Source organism: Cygnus atratus, chromosome 2, assembly GCF_013377495.2.
Source record: "Cygnus atratus isolate AKBS03 ecotype Queensland, Australia chromosome 2, CAtr_DNAZoo_HiC_assembly, whole genome shotgun sequence".
In the NCBI taxonomy this organism is placed as follows: Eukaryota; Metazoa; Chordata; class Aves; order Anseriformes; family Anatidae; genus Cygnus; species Cygnus atratus.
In genome coordinates this window covers 27093416-27113069 of record NC_066363.1, presented here as the reverse complement: position 1 = coordinate 27113069, position 19654 = coordinate 27093416, and the positions used below count along the sequence as shown (strand labels likewise).

Below are 19654 nucleotides of genomic sequence, written 5' to 3'. Positions count from 1 at the left end.
CAATCTAGATGGGACATGTCAGTTATTAACTTAAAGCAGGAATGCTTATGTGTTTCTGTAACAACAACAAGCACTAGGGAGAAGTTTCCCGTAGGCCACCAAAGGCCTTAGGTGTCTGCAGCTTAAGGCAGAAGCTTTGTGGGGTTTTTGAGAGTCACCTAAACAAGTCTCTAGGGCACAAAACAAGCTGCAACTCTGTCCTGTGTCAGAATATCCCTGATAGGTGTGATGTTGCTGCTGAGCATTGTGTGCCTCTCTCCCAGTGCTGAGATGTACACACTGCCTGTGTTGCTCATAAACGGAAGTGATTTAATTCATCTGAATTTAGCGTATAGTGCCTCTTGCGGTTTTTGACTGATCCTGAGTCATGCTGAAACTAAATGCCTAAAATGGATCATAAATTGAGCATGGTAGTATCAGAAATCTACAAATAATCTGAGGTGTCACTGCTTCTAATACAATGCATTTTTGAAGTCAGGTTACTCTCAGTGGTGTCATTGGGAATTTGACTGAAAAGAAAGGAGATTAAATAATAGTAACAATCTTGTAAATATCTGGCTCTACAACTGTCTCAAAGGAAGTTGTAGCAGAGTGGGGGTTGGTCTCTTCTCCCAAGCAATAGGACAAGAGAAAATGGCCTCAAGTTGTACCAGGGGAGGTTTAGCTTGGATATTAGGAAAAAATTCTTCGCTGAAAGGGTTGTGAGGCGTTGGAACAGGATGCCCAGGGAAGTGGTAGAGTCACCATCCCCGGAGGTATTCAAAAGATAGATGTAGATGTGGCGCCTAGGGACATGGCTTAGTGGTAGTCTTGGCAGTGCTAGGTTAGCAGTGGGACTTGATGATCTTGGAGGTCTTTTCCAACCTAAGTGGTTCTATGATTCTATGTATGGCAGGGCACAGTGTATGTGAAATGTGTTGTGTCAGCAGGCTATGGTATTTGCTGTGTTTTGCATTGTGTTTTTTTTTCTGCTACTGAAAGGAGTAAGAATCCCTCCCAGTTATGTTACACACGGAAGGCTGTGTAGGGTAGGAAGGGGAATTTAATTATATAAAACTTGGATCACCATCAGCAGGAATTTGTTCAGTTGTTTTCACTACCTTGGTTAGGTGCCTTCTTTCTTCATAAATAAACTTTTCTTTCCGGCTTTCAGCTGCAAATAAACATCTGAAACCGATCTAGGAAAGAATCATTGGAGAAACAGCCATCTTGTTTAGGGCAATGGCTTAGTTATTTTAGTACTGAATCAATTTGAACCAACTCTGTTCCATGAATAGCAATTGAAACCAAAGAACATAAGTTAAAATGCAAAATCATTGGTTATGTGGGGTTTCTTCATTTATTTATTTATTTTAGCATTTTATTGATGCCGTCACCCCCATCTTCACTCCAGGTGTCTGGAAGATCTTGAAGGGCCTTTAAAAGTAACACCACAAGAACACAAAATATATAGTTGGTCTGACTTAGCCTGACAGCTAATTTCCTCCTCCCCTACTTCAACTACACAGACAAAGTGAAAAGGTTAGTTTGAAGAATGGAGGAAGATTATGCAGAAGGAAATACTCTGTGCATAAAAAAACCACTGAAGAGTTGAGTAACTACACAAATAAAATGTAGTTTGTTTCTGAAGTACTTTACTCTGCAGAGATGTTACCTGTGTCAATGTGTTGGAGGGCAGAGAGCCTTAAGTAAATGTTGCTATCTCTATTATCTGACAAGAAAGTGGTACTGAGAGATTCGAGACTACAAGAAATGCTGTTGTCTTTTGTTTCTGGTCCTATTTTGAGTTGGATTTTTAGAACCAGTGCTTGCCTCCTCCTGCCATTTGTCTGTGGAGATGGGGAGGCTAAACCAGCGTTGTGTGTTTGCAGTTTTACATTCCCAAATATAAATGCATCTCTGAAAACCTGCTATAATGCACATTGCTTAAGGCTACAGAGTCAATCTACATTGGGCGAGAGATGATCTGGGATAGTAATTTGAACACAAAAGTCTAATTTCCTTCACTGGCAGAAATGTTTATGTAGCTTTGAACTGTATTTTACAAAAAAAACAAAACACCTTAGTTGTCATCTTAAACAATTACATTAGTGTTTGTTTTTTTTTTCCAGTTAATAAGCAATGTTTGCCAATGCTATTTGTGTTTTTCTTTTTACATTTTCTTAGTTGCAGAAGCAGTTTGGATTTGAATATCAAACACTGGTGGATGGTGAGGTTATCCTTCATCTTTACAACAAAGGAGGAATAGAACAAACGGCATCCATGCTGGATGGTGTATTTGCTTTCATCCTTCTGGACACAGCAAACAGAAAAGTGTTTCTGGCGAGAGATACCTATGGAGTCAGACCACTGTTTAAGGTGCTGACTGATGATGGATTTTTGGGTGTCTGTTCTGAGGCAAAAGGTAAAAATAGTTGTGTTTAGTGCCTAAATAAACTTAGGTGTTGTTATTGGAGACAACTTCTTTGTCAGGCTCTTCTAAGTGTGAAGAGAAAGTGAACTGTAAGTTCAGTAATAAATGAATTATATTTAGTAGTATAAAATCTATGCGTTGGTAAAACAAAAAGCTACAGAAAGTAACCTTTGAAGACATTTAATTATCATTAATATCGCTTAAATAACTCGCAGATTGAGCCTAAGATGTCTTAAGTTAACCCAAAGTTGAATATAGTCTATAGAGTTAGGCTAGATTTATGCTACAATAAATGATACAAGTATTTGTTCCTGGTATCTGGGGCGAACTGGGAAATAATGCCGTAAGAACTGCTAATTTGTAAAAGCCAAGAATTTTAAAACCCTACTGAAATTTCCTGCATCCTTGGATAATTTTTTACTGATGCTTGTGTTATTTGATGAACTTTTTTTCCCTTTGAGATGACACCCTTACTGTTTTTTTTTTTTTTTTTTTAACATAATTCTCTCCAGTCTCCATAAATAATGCCAAAAGTGAATTTTTTGGCCTAAAATGCACTCTGACTAAAATGGACTTTCATGATTGTTCCATATCACTTTTATTATCAGACTCTGAAGTAAGTTGAATTCTCTACTAGTAGTGCTAAGTGGTACCACAGCTGTACCATCTGTAGTTCTTGGAGAGGAAGAAAGGAAGTGAATATTTTAGGAGCTGTATCCTATAACACTCACTGTGGATTGCCAGTCTGTATCTAACAGTAACTTAGGAACTTTTATGTAGAATTCTTCAAGTAGCATCTGGATGACCCACAGGTGCAAAACATCCTCTTTCATAAGAGGAGTGGACATAAGTTTTGGCCACAAGTCTGATTCTTGGCTTCTGTTAAGCAACAGTGTAGATGAGTCTGAAATTGATGAGTTATGAAATCAGTAAATCAGTGTCAATTAAACAATCACTTCAGTGATAAAAATTTATTACAACCCCCTTATTAGCTTGACTACACTTAATTTTTAACATAAAATCAGTTATTAACTCTTTTGTATTGTCATAAGCATCTTAGATCTTGACCTGGACATCGCGTATTCAGTCAGAGAAATGCTCACAGGAGTGAAGCGCTTCTTATCAATTAGTAGAATCTGACTTCCTTCGTATGCTGTCAGCCTCAGCTTGAAATGGCTCAGATCTGGGTGTGCAACCTGCCAGAAGCAGAATCATGCTCCATAGTGGCAAGCTGGGCGTACCACTTCCTGGATGAGAGGTCTCTAGTCTCTAGGTATTTTACAAAAAGGAGAGGTGGTGTTTTGTCACCGTGCTCTCTAAAGGAGAGGTTATACTTGTCTCTCTTCAAAAGACTAACCATTTAGAGACTTAAGGTGTTCTTGTCTCTAAATGCTACGAGAGATGAAATTTCAGGCCTCTACATGTCGTAACTCTTTTTTTCCACTGATTGCAGCAGTAGCTTATCATCCAATTCTGGATTGTATACATCTTACTGTCCCGGATGTAGGGGGCTAACAATTTATTCTGATCTCCACCTGAAAGCGAAGTGTTGTGTTTAGTGTCATGCCAACATTGCTCTCTCCAGCCATGCTGCGGCTGAGGAATCTAAGGACACTGTATTTTTCCTTCTACCTTCCCATAAACCAGGGCAGACTCAGAATGATATTTTTATACCAAATTTAAGATCTGGAGAAAATATTTGTATATAGTTTTAGTAGTGGGGTTGTTGAGTGAGGTATGCCTTAGCCAATCTAGGTTAAAAACTCTCTAACTCTTCTTGTAACTTTTTTTGTTGTTGTTCCTGTTTTATCTATAGGACTTATCAACTTAAAGCATTCAGCATCCTTATTTCCTAAAGTGGAACCATTTCTTCCGGGACATTATGAAGTGCTGGATTTGAAGCCCTCTGGCAAGGTTGCATCAGTGGAATTAGTAAAGTTTCATAGCTATAAAGATGAACCACTCCATGCTGCTTGTGATACAGTGGAAAATCTACCTTCAGGTAGTACAGCAAAACATTTGCCTGTTAATTCTGATTAAAGAATGGTAAAAAAATCTTTGAATATGAAGCTTGAACTGATTTTTTTTCAAATTTGCCATTTGAAAAAAATGAAAGAACCTTTATAACGTAGGAAGTTGAGAATCATTTTTGAAGATAGTTATGTACCAACATATATGAACTTGCATGCCCTTATTATCAAAGGAGATTCAGAAAAATATGTATTTTTTTCCTAATCACATAATGCAGCCAAGTTTAAGCAGCACTGTTAATGTTTTTTGGTTTTGTTTTTTCCTGGGCAGGCTTTGATCTTGAAACAGTGAAAAGTAACATCCGTATTCTGTTTGAAAATGCTGTTAGAAAGCGTTTGATGGCTCACAGAAGGATTGGTTGTCTTTTGTCAGGTAAGTAGCAAGAATTCCAGTGATTCTGTCTTTTCTCTCTTCCACGCATCATCTACCAGTTAAAAGAAAGTAAACTGACTGTTCTGCTGTGAGGTACCTGAAGTGATCTGAATCTTCATTTGCTTTCTTGGTTACAGAGAACTTGGTGGTTTGTGACAAAAAAATTTCCAGTTTACAGATATCTTGAAAGTCTTACGCTTTTAAAGTTTAGAGCTGGGATGTTGTCTTGTAGAGACAATGACCATTTTTAACAAAGAAGAAACAAAGGTAGTAGTCATATTGAAAAGTCACCAAATGTACTCTTAAACTTGGAAGGTTTATGCTTAGGTTGATGTCTAAAAAAGTTCACTTTGCTCTGAATGAGCTTAGAGAAAGGCATATTTCAGATAGAACTTAGTTTCTCCTGTTTGCTTGTCACCTCCTTCTTTGCTTTAGCTTCCATCCCAAACAGCCCTCGATTTACCAAATGGCAGCGGAGCATCTGGACCATAATTATTTAGTACACTCTTTTTCAGGTGAGGTAATAGCTTGTGGTTCAAGAACTTGTTCTCTGACTTAGTTGATCAATGTTGTGATTTGGTGGCTCAGTCTTGCAGAGGTAAGGCTTTGTAGCCATGGGACTGACATCTTATTCACTGTGTTTTTGTAGCACTTTGTACTTGTAGCTAGAGTTCTGGTATGCTATTCATTCACGCACTGAGCATCAATAATTGCTTCATTTATCACATACTCTATTAAGTGTGCATCTGAATGAGAGAGAACTGAACAGGAAATACTGTTGGAGTATTTCCTTACCGTGGCATCATAAAAAGTAGGAGGGAGGTAAATGAAACAGAGAGACATGCAGAGCTGGGACTTCCCAGCCTCACTAAAAAAGACTGTTTCAAAAACAAATTTAAGATATAAAATCAGAGGATGGTCAGCTCCTTGGATCCACATGCACACTGGGTATCTGTGGTAAATCTAATGTCCTGGCCTGATATAATAACAGAGTATCTCCATGCTTCACAATTTTGAGTATGCTTGGAGCATCACAGTTAGAGAAATGCTTGCACTTCCAATCACAAAAGGAGTTCCTCAAGTTCACAGTGGAAACTCAGGTGTTCATTTCCCCAATTTTCACATCCCAAGCACTTGGTTTGATTTCTACACTCTCCTTATGTCTTTGGACTTTGCATGTCTTTTTCTAGAGAAGGTTTTTGTCGGGGAAGTGTTCCTACAAAGGGAATCAGGATGGGAAGAGTTGTGAATGCACTCAGCTGAAAAAACACGTGCAGAGTGTAGGAAGCAGAGAAGAGGATTTTGCCTTCTGCTTCTTAGAACTGCAGGCAGGTGTGGGAGAAGAGGTACTGTGCTTAGATCAGTATTTCAGAGAGGGAGCAACAAGTAGAAGTGGTCAAGAAGTAATAGGGCTAGCTATTGAAAATAAAACGGAGGAGTCTTAGGGTATATCTGGGCTCCTCGTGTGCCTCTTGGCGTTTTACAGTCTGTCTTCCATACTGTTCAAATCTTTCCCTATCCTCCTTTGGGAAAGAAGATGAGGAGAAAAAAAATATCGCTAGTGAACCTTTTCATTTTGATGTTGTTACAAAGGTTAATTTCACTAAAAAAATCAGACATGCTTTTGAAAAATGGTTGGGGAAGAGTGGAATCCTTTCACTAAATGTTCTGTTGTAGGTCAAACTATTTTGCTTGACTTTTACTTAATTCTGTTCAAGCAACAGATCAAAAATAAATAGTTCTAGTATTACAGTATCAAATATGTAGGTAAGAAGAGGATGGAGAGCAGTTTTGGAATGAAGAGTAAACCCAATTGTAGCAGAGTTGAGAAGGGACATCTCTAGTAATACAATGACTTCAGAGTACTTTCTGTCATGGAAATGCAGGATTTCCATTGATGCTTTTGACATTAAAAGTACTGGTAACTTACTGAAGATGTCCCAATAAAGTCGTATGATTATCTTGTTAAGCAGAGGTGAACTTTTACAAGAACTACCTTAGATTCATGTTGCTTAAAAATGAAACCCGTTCATACGATTTAACTATCTAGAGTTGGTTCCCTTAAAGGGAAACAAAAAACAGTCAAACACCTAACCAAGAAATGTGGTTTATCGGGGTGTTTTTTTGTTTGCTTGTTGTTTTTTTAAAGGGGGCTTAGATTCCAGTTTGGTTGCAGCCATTCTTCTGAAACTGATGAAAGAAATGAACATCAACTATCCATTACAAACCTTTGCAATTGGAATGGAAAACAGCCCTGATTTACTGGCTGCCAGAAAGGTACAGTACATGTGGCTTCCACTTTGTTCGCAGTTGCTGAATGTTAAACAATGTAAAATAATGGTACTAACTTCACGATGTGGTATTGATTGCAATGCTGATTATTATTCATTTATTGCTATGATGTAAATCAGTTTGCAGTAAATCATTTAGTACATTTGCTGTTTAGTTAAATCTTAAGAAAGAGAGAACTTAAGTCTTAGCCATTTTCTCTTCCTTTTGGAAGACTTTTTTTTTTGTGATTATTAGTAATTGTTACCAACAGGACAATCCTTCAGAGTTGTCCCAATTCTGCCTCTAGGTTTTAGAGTCTATCACCATGCTATTGCTCCTACGCTACGACATTTGTATATATGTTAAATATTGCAATTTAATTATCATTTTATTGAATTTAGAGCCTTGTACAAACTGCAGGATATCCATTGGAAAGGATAACTGTGGGATATACTTTGGGTATCCAGCCTGTTAAGGCTTTTGAGCTGCTTTTTCTTTTCAGAGCAAATTTCAAAGTATTTAGATCCTCTGCAGATTCTGATAGGCGTTGGGCAAGCAGATGGATGTTCTGTTGTAGTCATGATTGAACATTGTGTAATTAGGGAGACTGTGTTCCCTTTGGCGAACGTACCACTGCAAGTCAGAATGATTGCTCCAGTGTCACCTTTTCCTTGCCTTATGTCATCTAATTCTCAGTATGGCAGAAGGAAGCTAGCTGATGCTTCCGGTGTGCATATAAAATGGGTGTGTAAAACACGAAGTGTGTTTAAAAAACTGTTTTAATTGAAATACAATACATTATTATAACCTTTTGCAAACAGGTGGCAGCGCATATAGGCAGTGAACATCATGAAGTAATATTTAATTCTGAAGAGGGAATTCAGGCAATCGAGGAGGTTATCTTCTCCTTGGAAACCTACGACATAACAACAGTAAGAGCTTCAATCGGTAAGACTTTTAGTAGCAATTTTTGCTTTATGTTGCTTGAATAAATTCTATGCAAAATCATATAGTCATCTACTAGATCCTTTAGCTGTTGTAGAACTTGGGAACTGAGACTCCCAAGTTCTGCTCCCCAGTCTTGTCTGTGACCTCACAATGAGGCAAAATGAGTTGTTAGTTTCAAAGTCACTGACTGTGTAAACGTTGTCAAGAGCTGTTCCTGAAGCTTTGGGATGAAAAAGAAACATGATTAAAAAAAAAAAAAAAAAAAAGAAAAAGATCTACAGGTCTTGGTTTTCTATTCTGATAAATATGAACCTTGGAGGAAGGGAAAAAATTTGCAGGCTGTCTGAGGCATAACCTGCATTTGAGGCTCAGTGTCTGGGTCACTGAATGTTATGATAGCAAAACAGTTACGGTTACCCCACTTCTTGAATAATTTTAATATTAAGGTGAAGTATTTCTTGTGACCCTCTAGTAATACATATACACTCAAGTCAGGTAGACTTCTTCTAATGTACATTTGATTTTTGAGAAATGACAGCAGTCACCAGCAGGTCCTTAAAAAGGGTTGCCAACATGATAAGAATGAAAAACCCTTATCTAATGTGGCCTTCTGTGTAATGCCAGTTACAGCATTTTACTCAGTTATTCTTGTGTCAGTGTAAAGCATTGTAAACAAGCTAATACACCAAACAGGCAAGACAGTTTTGAGAACTGTATGGGGTAAGAAGCTAGAATTGCTATGTGAAATACTGAAAATGTTTGTTTAAGAATGAAGGCAACTTTTCATCTGCCATTCTTCTTTCTTTGCGATTCTTGCTTAGTATGAAATACAGCGAAATAAGTCCTTTTCAATAGGTCTCTAATACTTCTGTTATAAAAGTTTATTGTTTAGAAAGATGTAATGAGAGGAAGACATAATTCTGGTTAATAAACACTTCTTTTTTTTTAAAAAAAAAAAAAAAGGATGAAATGGCCTCATCTAGTTCAATCCATAGTGGTAGAGAGCTAAGCAGCAACAAGGCCAAGTGCCGGGTCCTGCACCTGGGGCGCAACAACCCCAAGCAGAGCTACAGGCTGGGAGATGAGTGGTTGGAAAGCTGCCTGGCCGAGAAGGACCTGGGAGTATTGGTTGATAGTCGGCTGAATATGAGCCAGCAGTGTGCTCAGGTAGCCAAGAAGGCCAACAGCATCCTGGCCTGTATAAGAAGCAGCGTGGCCAGCAGGTCTAGGGAGGTGATTGTCCCCCTGTACTCGGCTCTGGTGAGGCCGCACCTTGAGTACTGTGTTCAGTTTTGGGCCCCTCGCTACAGGAAGGACATGGACGTGCTCGAGCGAGTCCAGAGAAGGGCGACCAAGCTGGTGAGGGGTCTGGAGAACAAGTCTTACGAGGAGCGGCTGAGGGAGCTGGGCTTGTTCAGCCTGGAGAAGAGGAGGCTCAGGGGCGACCTTATCGCTCTCTACAGTTACCTTAAAGGAGGCTGTAGTGAGGTGGGGGTTGGTCTGTTCTCCCACGTGCCTGGTGACAGGACGAGGGGGAATGGGCGAAAGTTGCGCCAGGGGAGTTTTAGGTTGGATGTTAGGAAGTACTTCTTTACCGAAAGGGTTATTAAGCATTGGAACGGGCTGCCCAGGGAGGTGGTGGAGTCGCCATCCCTGGAGGTCTTTAAAAGACGTTTAGATGTAGAGCTTAGCGATATGGTTTAGTGGAGTACTTAGTGTTAGGTCGGAGGTTGGACTCGATGATCTTGAGGTCTCTTCCAGCCTAGAAATCTGTGTAGAAATCTGTGTAGAAATTTGCTGGTATTTTTGTTCTCCAAAACTAGAAAGTTTGTTCAGGACTGTGCTGGAATTAATCTTGTGCTTAATTTCTAATTGAGACAGAACAACTCCGGTATGTGTTCCTATTGGAATCCTCCAGCATTCCCAGGATCACAAACACACACAAACACATGCGCCTTTCTGATATTTTGAGGGCCAAGTATAGGTACACAGTTTAGATCTATTTGCAGCACTTGGTTTGCGTGGCTAGTGATGGCTTTGAATAACAATGAGATGTTATGTTAGTGTATTGAAGCTGTTTGCTAAGAGGAATATATTGTTGGAGAAAAACTTCCAAAATGCTAAATTAAATCTGTACTAGCTGTATATAACATATGTATAGCTCTATTTTAATAACTTTCTCCTTCTTTTAAGGTATGTATCTTGTCTCCAAGTACATACGCAAGAAAACAGACAGTGTGGTCATCTTTTCAGGAGAAGGCTCAGATGAGCTGACACAAGGATATATCTATTTCCATAAGGTAAATACATTTTCTATTCAACAGGCCCTTGAACTTGTTGTTCTCCCCTTCAACAGAAAACTTCTACTGAGATTTTAAGGTGTGAAGTTTGAGAGTTGGTACAGCTGTGTGTTTATTGAGACTTTCTCCTGAGGTGGCATAAAACCCAAGGGATTTGATTTAATCACTTCAAAAATAACTTTTAAACTTCAAACTTGCTGAGACTATTTCTTGTGTGTATTCTTTGCTAGTTCTGAGATCATGTTGATTCTAAATAATCTCCTGAAAACCTGAAAATGAAGATAATCAAAATTATAACTTCTATATAGCCAGTATTTGCAAAGGCAGGTAAAGAACTTACACCTTGTATTGTGCTTGAAGAGAGATTATTTATATAAGTAGGTAGTAGGGAATCCCAGTGTGCAAGTTGCATATATTTTTGCTTGCTGTCAAAGATTAGCTTGGCATGTTTAAATTCTCACTAGGGTATGTCACAGGTCTGTACGCGGTGATCACTGCAACGCAAATGCAGGACAGCAAGTAAAGGTTCCCTTGCTGCAGCTGTATTAGATCTGCGTGCTACATACATGTGTCTGGTTACAGGCGCCGTCTCCCGAAGAAGCTGCAGAAGAGAGTGAGAGGCTTCTGAAGGAGCTTTACCTGTTCGATGTACTTCGTGCGGACAGAACTACTGCAGCACACGGGTAAAGTGTAGTCTCTTGGATGATGACGAAATGTGATTTAAGAGCCGAAGTGGATCATAGAATCACAGAATGGTTTGGGTTGGCAGGGACCTTAAAGATCACCCAGTCCCAACCCCCTGCCATGGGCAGGAACACCTCCCACCAGACCAGGTTGCCCAAAGCCCCATCCAGCCTGGCCTTGAACACCTCCAGGGATGGGGCATCCACAGCTTCTCTGGGGAACCTGTTCTACTGCCTCAGCACCCTCAGAGTCAAGAATTTCTTCCGAATATCTAATCTAAAACCTACCCTCTTTTAGTTTAAAGCCATTATGCCTTGTCCTGTCATTACACTCACTCCCTGACAATGAGTCCTTCCTCATTTTTCCTGTAGGACCCTTTTAAATACTGTGAGGCCGCTGCAAGGTCTCCCTGGAGCCTTCTCTTCTCTAGACTGAACAACCCCAACTCCCTCAGCCTGTCTTCATAGGAGAGGTGCTCCAGCCTCTGAGTGTCCTTGTGGCCCTCCTCTGGACTTGTTCTAATAGGTCCATGTCCTTCCTGTGCTGGGGCCCCAGAGCTGAATGCAGCACTCCAGGTGGGGTCTCACGAGAACAGAACAGAGGAGGAGAATCCCCTCCCTCGCCCTGCTGCCCATGCCGCTTTTGATGCAGCCCAGGATACAGTTGGCTTTCTGGCCTGCAAGCACACATTCCCAGCTCATATTTTTTTTTTTTGTCCACCCATACCCCCAGGTCCTTCTCCTCAGGGCTGCTCTCTATCCAGTCATCACCCACCCTATATTCATGCTTGGGATTGTCCCAAACCAGGTGCAGGAGCTTGAGCTTGACCTTGTTGAACTTCATGAAGTTTGCACAGGCCCACCTCTCCACCCTGTCAAAAAAGTTATGATCCTTTATGAACTTCTTTTTTAGGAAAAGTTCATCCACCACTGAGGAAATTGTAACATCTAATTGTTGCTGTTTGAATTACTAAATGATTCAGAATATTGTGACACAGGATGACTTTATTCCTAGTGTCTAGGTTTTAACTACTCTAGGAAGAACATCAGTCTTCAGAGTGGTAGTAGCAAATTGGATGCAGCCTGTACTCTGCTTCAGCTCTGCGTCTAGTATAAAATCTCCATTTGACTTTGAGGCTAGGTAGCTCAATGTCTCTGAAGGGAAAATACTGAGAGGGGTTCTTCCTACCAAAGGCAGAGTTACTGTAATTTTATTTGTTGCCTCCATTACTCTAATTTCATGTAGTGCTTTCAGTGTTTTTAAAAGCCATGTCATGTATAAGAGAATGTAAGTATGAAGACTTCGTATTCATATATCTGCTACTGATACAGGAGAGAACTTGGTGTGCAAATGCTGCAGGATCAGTAGGCAGTAGCTTAATAACCATACAGGCTCCTTTTAATTGTTTTTTTTTTTTTGAAAATACAAACAAATGCCGATTGTAGAAATGACTGTGGGAATCTTTGCTTGGTTCTGTGACATCTTTACAAATGCTGATGCAAATCCCAGTCAGCAACTTGCAGGTTCTTGGTAGTTCTCTGGGGACAACAGCATTGTTCAGTGTGGGTTTTGTATTTATTTTTTACATGAAACCACAGATGTTGCAAATCCTGTAGGACTGTCGTCTGGAAATCATTGTACTAGAAGCTGTCCAGCAGATGGCATCATAAATCATCTGAGATCTGTAATTAATCCATTCAGACAATAAATTTAACTTTCCAGATCGATTAATTAAATGAGCTAGTCATGAATATGCAAGTGAAATGTCTGTCATGTAAAAGCAGGTAACCTTGTGTTTATGTGAAAGACAAAGAAAGCTTATGCGTTAGGGAATTTATAAGTGGATGATGTGTTGGGTTAACTCAGTGTCATTTCTGTTTTTTTTCCACTTTTTAGACTTGAACTGAGAGTCCCATTTTTGGATCATCGTTTTACTTCTTACTATTTATCTCTACCAGCAGAAATGCGAACCCCAAAGGTATGTAAAACTAGGGTTGGACCCAAATGTAAGCTTAGAACACATATCCATTAATTTGTAAGCATGACTAAATAGCTGAATTCAGTGTTTGAGACCAAAGCCAAGCATGCTCTTAAATGTTTTGCAGGATTGTTGGACTCCTGGGAACCCTTTTCTGAGCAGGCGTTCTGAAAGGAACCCATTTCTTAGTCGAGTATTTAAATCATTGTACTGCAGTTCTGCATTGTACTGATGCTCATGGCATTGTTTGTTCTTCTGCAAACAGAATGGAATCGAAAAATACCTTTTAAGACAGTCCTTTGAAGACTCCAACTTACTTCCCAAAGAAATACTCTGGAGACCCAAAGAAGCTTTCAGTGATGGTATAACATCAGTAAAGAAATCCTGGTTTTCTATTCTTCAGGACTATATTGATCAACAGGTAGAGTACCACCTTTTTTTTGTTTGTTTGTTTGTTTGTTTTCACATTTAAGTCTATTGAGATATTGCTGCCAAGGAGAGGCAGGTCATATGCTTAGCTGGGAGAATAACTCTGGGTATGACAGTAACTTGAGTTTTGTGGTGGAGGAGCAAGATAAATTTTAATCAACAGTCTGCCAGCTACCTGTGTTGCTTAAAGGCATTTGAAACTGTAGATACAAAGTAATGCTAGAGCCTGACAGAAATGACCGTAAGGAAATGAGCATCATGTAAGTATCTGGGTTGCAAATTAGATTGTGTGTTGGCAAACACAATTTCTGGGCTGAATTTCTGAAGCAGCTGCTTCATTTGAAGACACTTGCATGAACTTATTCTGTGGCTGAATAGTAGTATAACGACTTTATAATGTCCTTCCTTGTTTATTTCATTTGCTTTTTCCAAGATAATGCCTAGCTAAGTCCTTTTGCTTTTTAATGCATCTCTTTGTGTTGCTATCCACTGAGTATTTACAGCATTTTTGCATTGGACAAAGCATAATCTCTAGTGTACGGAGGCAGTTTGATCATTGAGAGGAAGGATTAAGAACTCATTTTACACTGCAGCTCTGTTACACAGAAATACGTGTAGTAGGGCCTATGGATGGGTATTTGTCTGTCCTACCATCAACTGCTTGTATCCCACTTTCCTTCTCTAATATATCCACAGACAAGAAAGTAGATGGGTCACGCAGCAGGGTTGTGCTGCCCCTACTGAGCGTGTACAATTGCAGTAGGGGCAAATTTCTTTCATGGCTGTGGGGAGTTAGATAGCATGTTGGCAGGGAAAGCTGCTTTAGAAATTACTTAAACTAGTACAATTTTTCATCTTTCCTTTCTTAGCCAGCTTACAGCTGCAGGTGTCTTTTGCCTCTGCATCCCAGGTCTTTTGTTGCTAAGAGCTTGGTTATACAAGCAGAGTCAACAGCTCTGTCTGAGCTGAAAAAAAACAGGAAACCACTTACATGGCAAAAGACTGCTCTAAGTTGTGCCAGTTGATTGACAATGAAGAGAAGGATAGAAAAGAAGGTTATTGGGGATTTTTTTGAGCTAACTAACAAAGGTGATTCTAACCCAACATAAATTACATGTAATCACATGTAGTACACAGAGAAATATTAACAGCACTGGAAATACAGTTATATGGTCTATATATAGTCCATAAAGATCAAAGGAGCCTATGACAAAAATGCACCTGTGAGAAACCTATGCCTCTAAAATAGATCTATTTATATATATATATATATTAAACTTATAGGCATTCAGTGGTGAATCCTTGCATGACTCTAATTTGCAGCAAATTGGCTTGTATAAGTTAGAAATGTATTTGCAGCTTAATTTGAATTTTGCTGTTTTTGTAGGTTGATGACCTTCTGCTTGAAAAGGCAGCAGAGAAATACCCTTTTAATCCTCCTAAAACAAAGGAAAGTTATTATTACCGCCAGATCTTTGAGAAGCACTACCCAGGACGAAGCAGCTGGCTGCCCCACTACTGGATGCCAAGATGGGTTAAAACTGCTGATCCTTCTGCTCGCACATTGAAACATTACAAGTCAGCTGCCCAAGAATAGGCTGTTGAAGTAATCCCCCAAATCGAAGTACTGCAAGCAATTTGCATACACTCCGCTTTAAAAATAAAATAAAAATGATAATAAAAAAAGAAATATGCAAACCTAAATCTTAAATGGTCTTTAAGATGCATTTTGACAATGCTACTGGAAATGAGAGCTTTCTGTGGTTAGTACACTATTATAAAATTCACCCTGCTGTACCCAAATTTGGGGATTTATGGGAAAATACTTTATGGACATGGAACTACCTTATGCAGCAGCACGGTTCCTTATGCGGTGGCCTCAATTGTATTAATTTGCCTTGCAGTCATTTAATATATTTTAATGTGAACTCTGATTTTAGGACTTGAATAAGGCAAAGTGATGCAAACTGGTGAAGGTCCTTTGAGCATATAGCAAGTTCACCCTAGCTGTTTAGTGATTTGTATATCTGGCTGCGGGATTTGGATAGGCTGTATCTATATTGTTCTGTTCTGAATATCTTTGTAATAATTTCCAAGAACCTTGGCCTAGTGTTCAAAAGACACACGTAGCTATGCAGAGGTGCTAACTAGAATTTATAATGGTGGTGCTGGTACTTAATGAAATTAAAGGGAATCTTACTCCGTACTGTAAAGCCACCAGTTGGCCATTTTGAATCTTTTAAATATACCACAAGTTTAAAGGTACTGTGACTGTTATCAAAGAGCAGAACAGACAAGAAGCTGAGTTACATCTTTGTTTCTAACTCAAGGACTTCACTTTTTAAATGTGTTTGTTGTTCTTGAAAACAGAGTGTTAAATGGGTGATTTGTAGCTGTCTGATGGAAGTTGCCTGACATAATATTTCAAGAAGTTTTTCACTTATTGTGATAACGTTTCCACCTGTATGTTGGAAAGGTGGACTGTGTTTCTGTTCAATTGCGTGTGATCAGCTGTGTGGTGAGCCAGCCCTGTTAACCATAGATTTTAGTCAGACAAAGCACCTACAAAGACAGTGGGATTGGATGCCTTGCTTGGAAAAACAGAAAAAGGAAAAGAAGAAAAAGGAAAAAAAAAAAGCTTTTTCAGTAAGCATAAAACTTTTCATTCAAACAAATTACTTTTTATCCGGGACAACTTTTTATTAATTAGTTCAGTACAGGGGTCTGCTTTTTTCAGAGGTAACGTAACCATGAGGTTAGTCAAAAAATATACACAAGTGCTGCAGATCGCCTTGATTAACATCATGCTTTTGACAAAGTAGTCTAGTTTAATGCCCCTCTCGACACGGAAACCAAAGCAGCTGCTATTTAAAACATAAAATATAAGCAATTCTTTTTAAAAGATCTTTGTAAAATGATTGTCTATTTATTACTTTTTTCCCCCCTTCCTAATCATGCATTTGAATGTGTTTCAGAAACTTTACTGAAACTTCTCAGTGGTACGATGGAGCCCATGAACTGTCTAGCTTTACTAGTAGTGGCCATATTTTGATTTGCATGTACTTGTTTTATGAACATGGGATGAGTAAGATAAGAAATTCCTGCAGACTTCTTTATATAAGGGCCCCATGCTTGCCTTCTCGGATTTTCTTTAAAACAGTAAAGTATATTTTGACTTGGGTATGGAGTATAGAGTATATTACTTGGGTACTGATGTGTAAAGGTGAGATTTAATACTCACTGTAAACTTCCCAAGGCTCAGATAATAGGAAAAATGCCTGCAGTAAAAAATAAGCACAACATATTTTCTGGTCTTTACTCTAATATACTTTCTGCTTCAATGTCATTCACCTGTTGCTCTTTATTTCAGAATTAGTGTTAGGCTCTAGCAGGGATAAGTAATATTGTGGAGCAGCCAGGTATTCAAGGAAATCCACCATTTTTATTTTTTATGTTTAATTCCTAATGAATTGGGCATTCACATAGCAATGCAAGATCCTGGACTGGTGATCCTAATTATTTTTAGCTTTTCACTGAAGTGCAGAGGATAAATACTGCTTGCTGTCTTATTCTTGTTAGAGGTATATATATGAGGGGTCTTAGGAGTAAAAAGTTACTCGTTCATTCCCCATGTATAGGCGTGACTTCTACAAACTTTCTGACTTCTGTGAAGCTCTGTAGTTTCTTCTCTTTTTCTGTTTTAAGACCACAGCTACTTGGGATCATCTGCTAGCCATAAATGAGTTTGTAGCTGGTAATAGGAAGGAATGGGATGCAGGTCCAGAATGCCATGCTCTCCTGTCTTGTTTTACTTTTTCTCTTTCTGTGGTTGCCTCCTTTTTTCACTACATTTCATTTGTAGAAAATTAAGCTGGACTGTTTTGACAGCTTGAGGCAGCTAGTTAGACTAGTGTGTCTGAGGCAGAGTGGAGAAGTCAAGTCAGTGGTCCCCCTGGGAGGAAGGAGACAGATAACTCCTTGGCTTGCAGGACTGCTGGGGGAGAACAGATAACTCCTTGGCTTGCAGGACTGCTGGGGGAGAACCTGTAAGGTTCTTGCAAAGTGAATAAAATAGTGGGGCTCTTTTTTTGTGGGTTGTTTTTTGTTGTTGTTATTTTTTTGTTTGTTTGTTTGTTTTTGCTTTGGATGTTTGCACTGCAGTCACTCCCTGTTTTGAGAAAGGAGGAATAAACAGTGTATGTGCCAAAGAGAGCACCGCAGCACGTGGGCCATACTAATTGCTTAAGGCTGCTCAGTGACGCCCATGCCTTGCTTTAATAAAAAATCTGCCTGCTATTTAAACCCCCAGTTGATTGGCTTCTGTGGGGCTTCCCTGACCGTCTCCACGTCTAAGTACCCCCTGAAAGTGTATATATAGAGAAGCTTTCCAATACAAACAAAGACATAAGAAATGAGGAACACTTGACAGGGCTCTGGGGACCCTTAATCCATCAGGCAGAGATTTCTAGGTGGGATGGTTTGAAATTATACCACAATGTTTGAAGCAGTGTCTTTTTAAAATCGCAGTAACGTGTAAAAGCAGCCTATCGGAGCTTAAGAGAGTATGTAGAGCCCTTTGGAGAACCTTTGGTGTGGGAAATGTCTTCTGATGAACCTCTATAAGGTGATGCTTACTTAACTGATTTCACCAACATATAAAAAAAAAAATGCTTTTGGAAAGTTAGGTTGAAGGAACCAATGTCTATGTTTTCTCTGGAATCTAATTACTTAGAGAATTTTATTCAAAGTTAATATCAATCAAGGCTGTCAGGTTTCTGTACTCAGAACTGAAATAAAATGTAGTAAATTGGGGTTAAAATACCAAAAATATATATATATGTATTCTGAGACTCTGGAAGGCTGGACTTTGTCTTTTATTCTGATATAGACCTAATATATGACAAGCAAATAAAAAAATGAGTCATGTAAGGGGGATTAATACAAGGTAAACCTGTGTTTGAACTGGCTGTTGAGCAGTGAACCCAAAAGACTGTGGGGCTGAAGTGCAGGAGAGCCTGCGTACCATTACAGTGGGGTAAATCTCATGGATAATGCTGGTGGATAAATCTCCTGGATAATGCTGGTGAGGCGTGGAAGGTGGAGGTTCCCATTTTGCTGGAAATCTTTATTTACATATGAACTAATACATTATAGTTGGCATAGGGACTGCAGTTAGGAAACTCTTAAAAGGCTATGAATGAACCTGACTGCGGTAGAGGTAATGGCTGGTGTTTTTCCAAAGCTTGAAGAAGGAGAGAAGGAACTGAGGAGGAAGAAGCAAAGGTGGCTTGTGCTGCCCTGGTATTTTGCAGGTTTGTAGGGTGGTCGCTAGCAGAATTGACACAATCAGCTTCTGTATCCTTTTTAAGATCTGTTCACGATACTTCGCCCACTCTTTTGTGTGGTGCCACTTTCCATCCTTCAGTTGGCTAGAAACACTAAGGGAAAACTAGCCAGGCAACTGGTTTTCCTTATAATGTATGTTTGGGTTTGGATCTTTCGAAACGCCCAATGAGCTACAATAGAAGATGCCAATGGTACCCTAGGAGCCACCCGATGCTCCTGTTCCCCCGTACTTGGGGGTCATAAGAAGAGTTTCCCACCAGGTTTTCTGCTGCAGAGCATGACTTTCGCCCCTTGCTCTGCATGCATGCTGCGGGGCATGAGCCTGTGTCTGAGGAGGGCAAGATGTAACTCCAGCAGGCCAAAAACAGTCTGTCCAAGTCTGAATTTGGATTGAAAGTTATTTTTTCTAGTGGCCTTCTAGCCAGCAGATGGCAGCCGCTGTTAACGTGTTAGTGCAAACAGACTCCATGCATGGTGAAAACTGCTTTCCATCCTGTTTCAGTTGTGCTTGTAGCCTGGTTTTTCACACGTGCTTGTTGCTGATTTTCTTTTTCTTTTTTTTTTTTTTATGAGCTTCATGGAAGTGAATTTAATAAACAGTAAATTAGAATAGGAGCGAAGATGATGAGGGGAAAAGAAGGTTTAATTAATCTTCCTCACAAGATACTGTGCAGAGCTTCTTACTCTGGTGCTGCAGGTGAGAAGGCAGCTAAGAGTTGAATACATTAATATTGAGTGTATTCAATATTAAATTTGAAAATAATTTAAAAGCGCTTACAATATTATAAATTATAAATGAGTTACAAATGGTAAAGAATGCCAATTCTAAGAAATATGGAAGGTAACACGGCTGCGGAATGGGAAATGTTGATTTTACCTCTG

The 19654-nt window shown here is 39.4% G+C and overlaps 1 protein-coding gene across 2 annotated transcripts in view; it reads left to right on the top strand.

The window, feature by feature from the left end:
* The window catches only part of ASNS (asparagine synthetase (glutamine-hydrolyzing)), an 853397-nt gene extending 838267 nt beyond the window's left edge, over positions 1 to 15130 (top strand). For both annotated transcript variants that reach the window (XM_050709213.1, XM_035545350.1), the window contains 10 exons: positions 2167 to 2404; positions 4230 to 4415; positions 4715 to 4816; positions 6966 to 7093; positions 7909 to 8035; positions 10229 to 10335; positions 10918 to 11018; positions 12916 to 12997; positions 13263 to 13418; positions 14814 to 15130. In XM_050709213.1, coding sequence (XP_050565170.1) covers positions 2167 to 2404; positions 4230 to 4415; positions 4715 to 4816; positions 6966 to 7093; positions 7909 to 8035; positions 10229 to 10335; positions 10918 to 11018; positions 12916 to 12997; positions 13263 to 13418; positions 14814 to 15023 — 1437 coding nt within the window. In that variant the 3' untranslated portion in view covers positions 15024 to 15130. The remainder of the gene's footprint in view (positions 1 to 2166; positions 2405 to 4229; positions 4416 to 4714; positions 4817 to 6965; positions 7094 to 7908; positions 8036 to 10228; positions 10336 to 10917; positions 11019 to 12915; positions 12998 to 13262; positions 13419 to 14813) is intronic.
* Positions 15131 to 19654: the final 4524 nt, after the last annotated feature.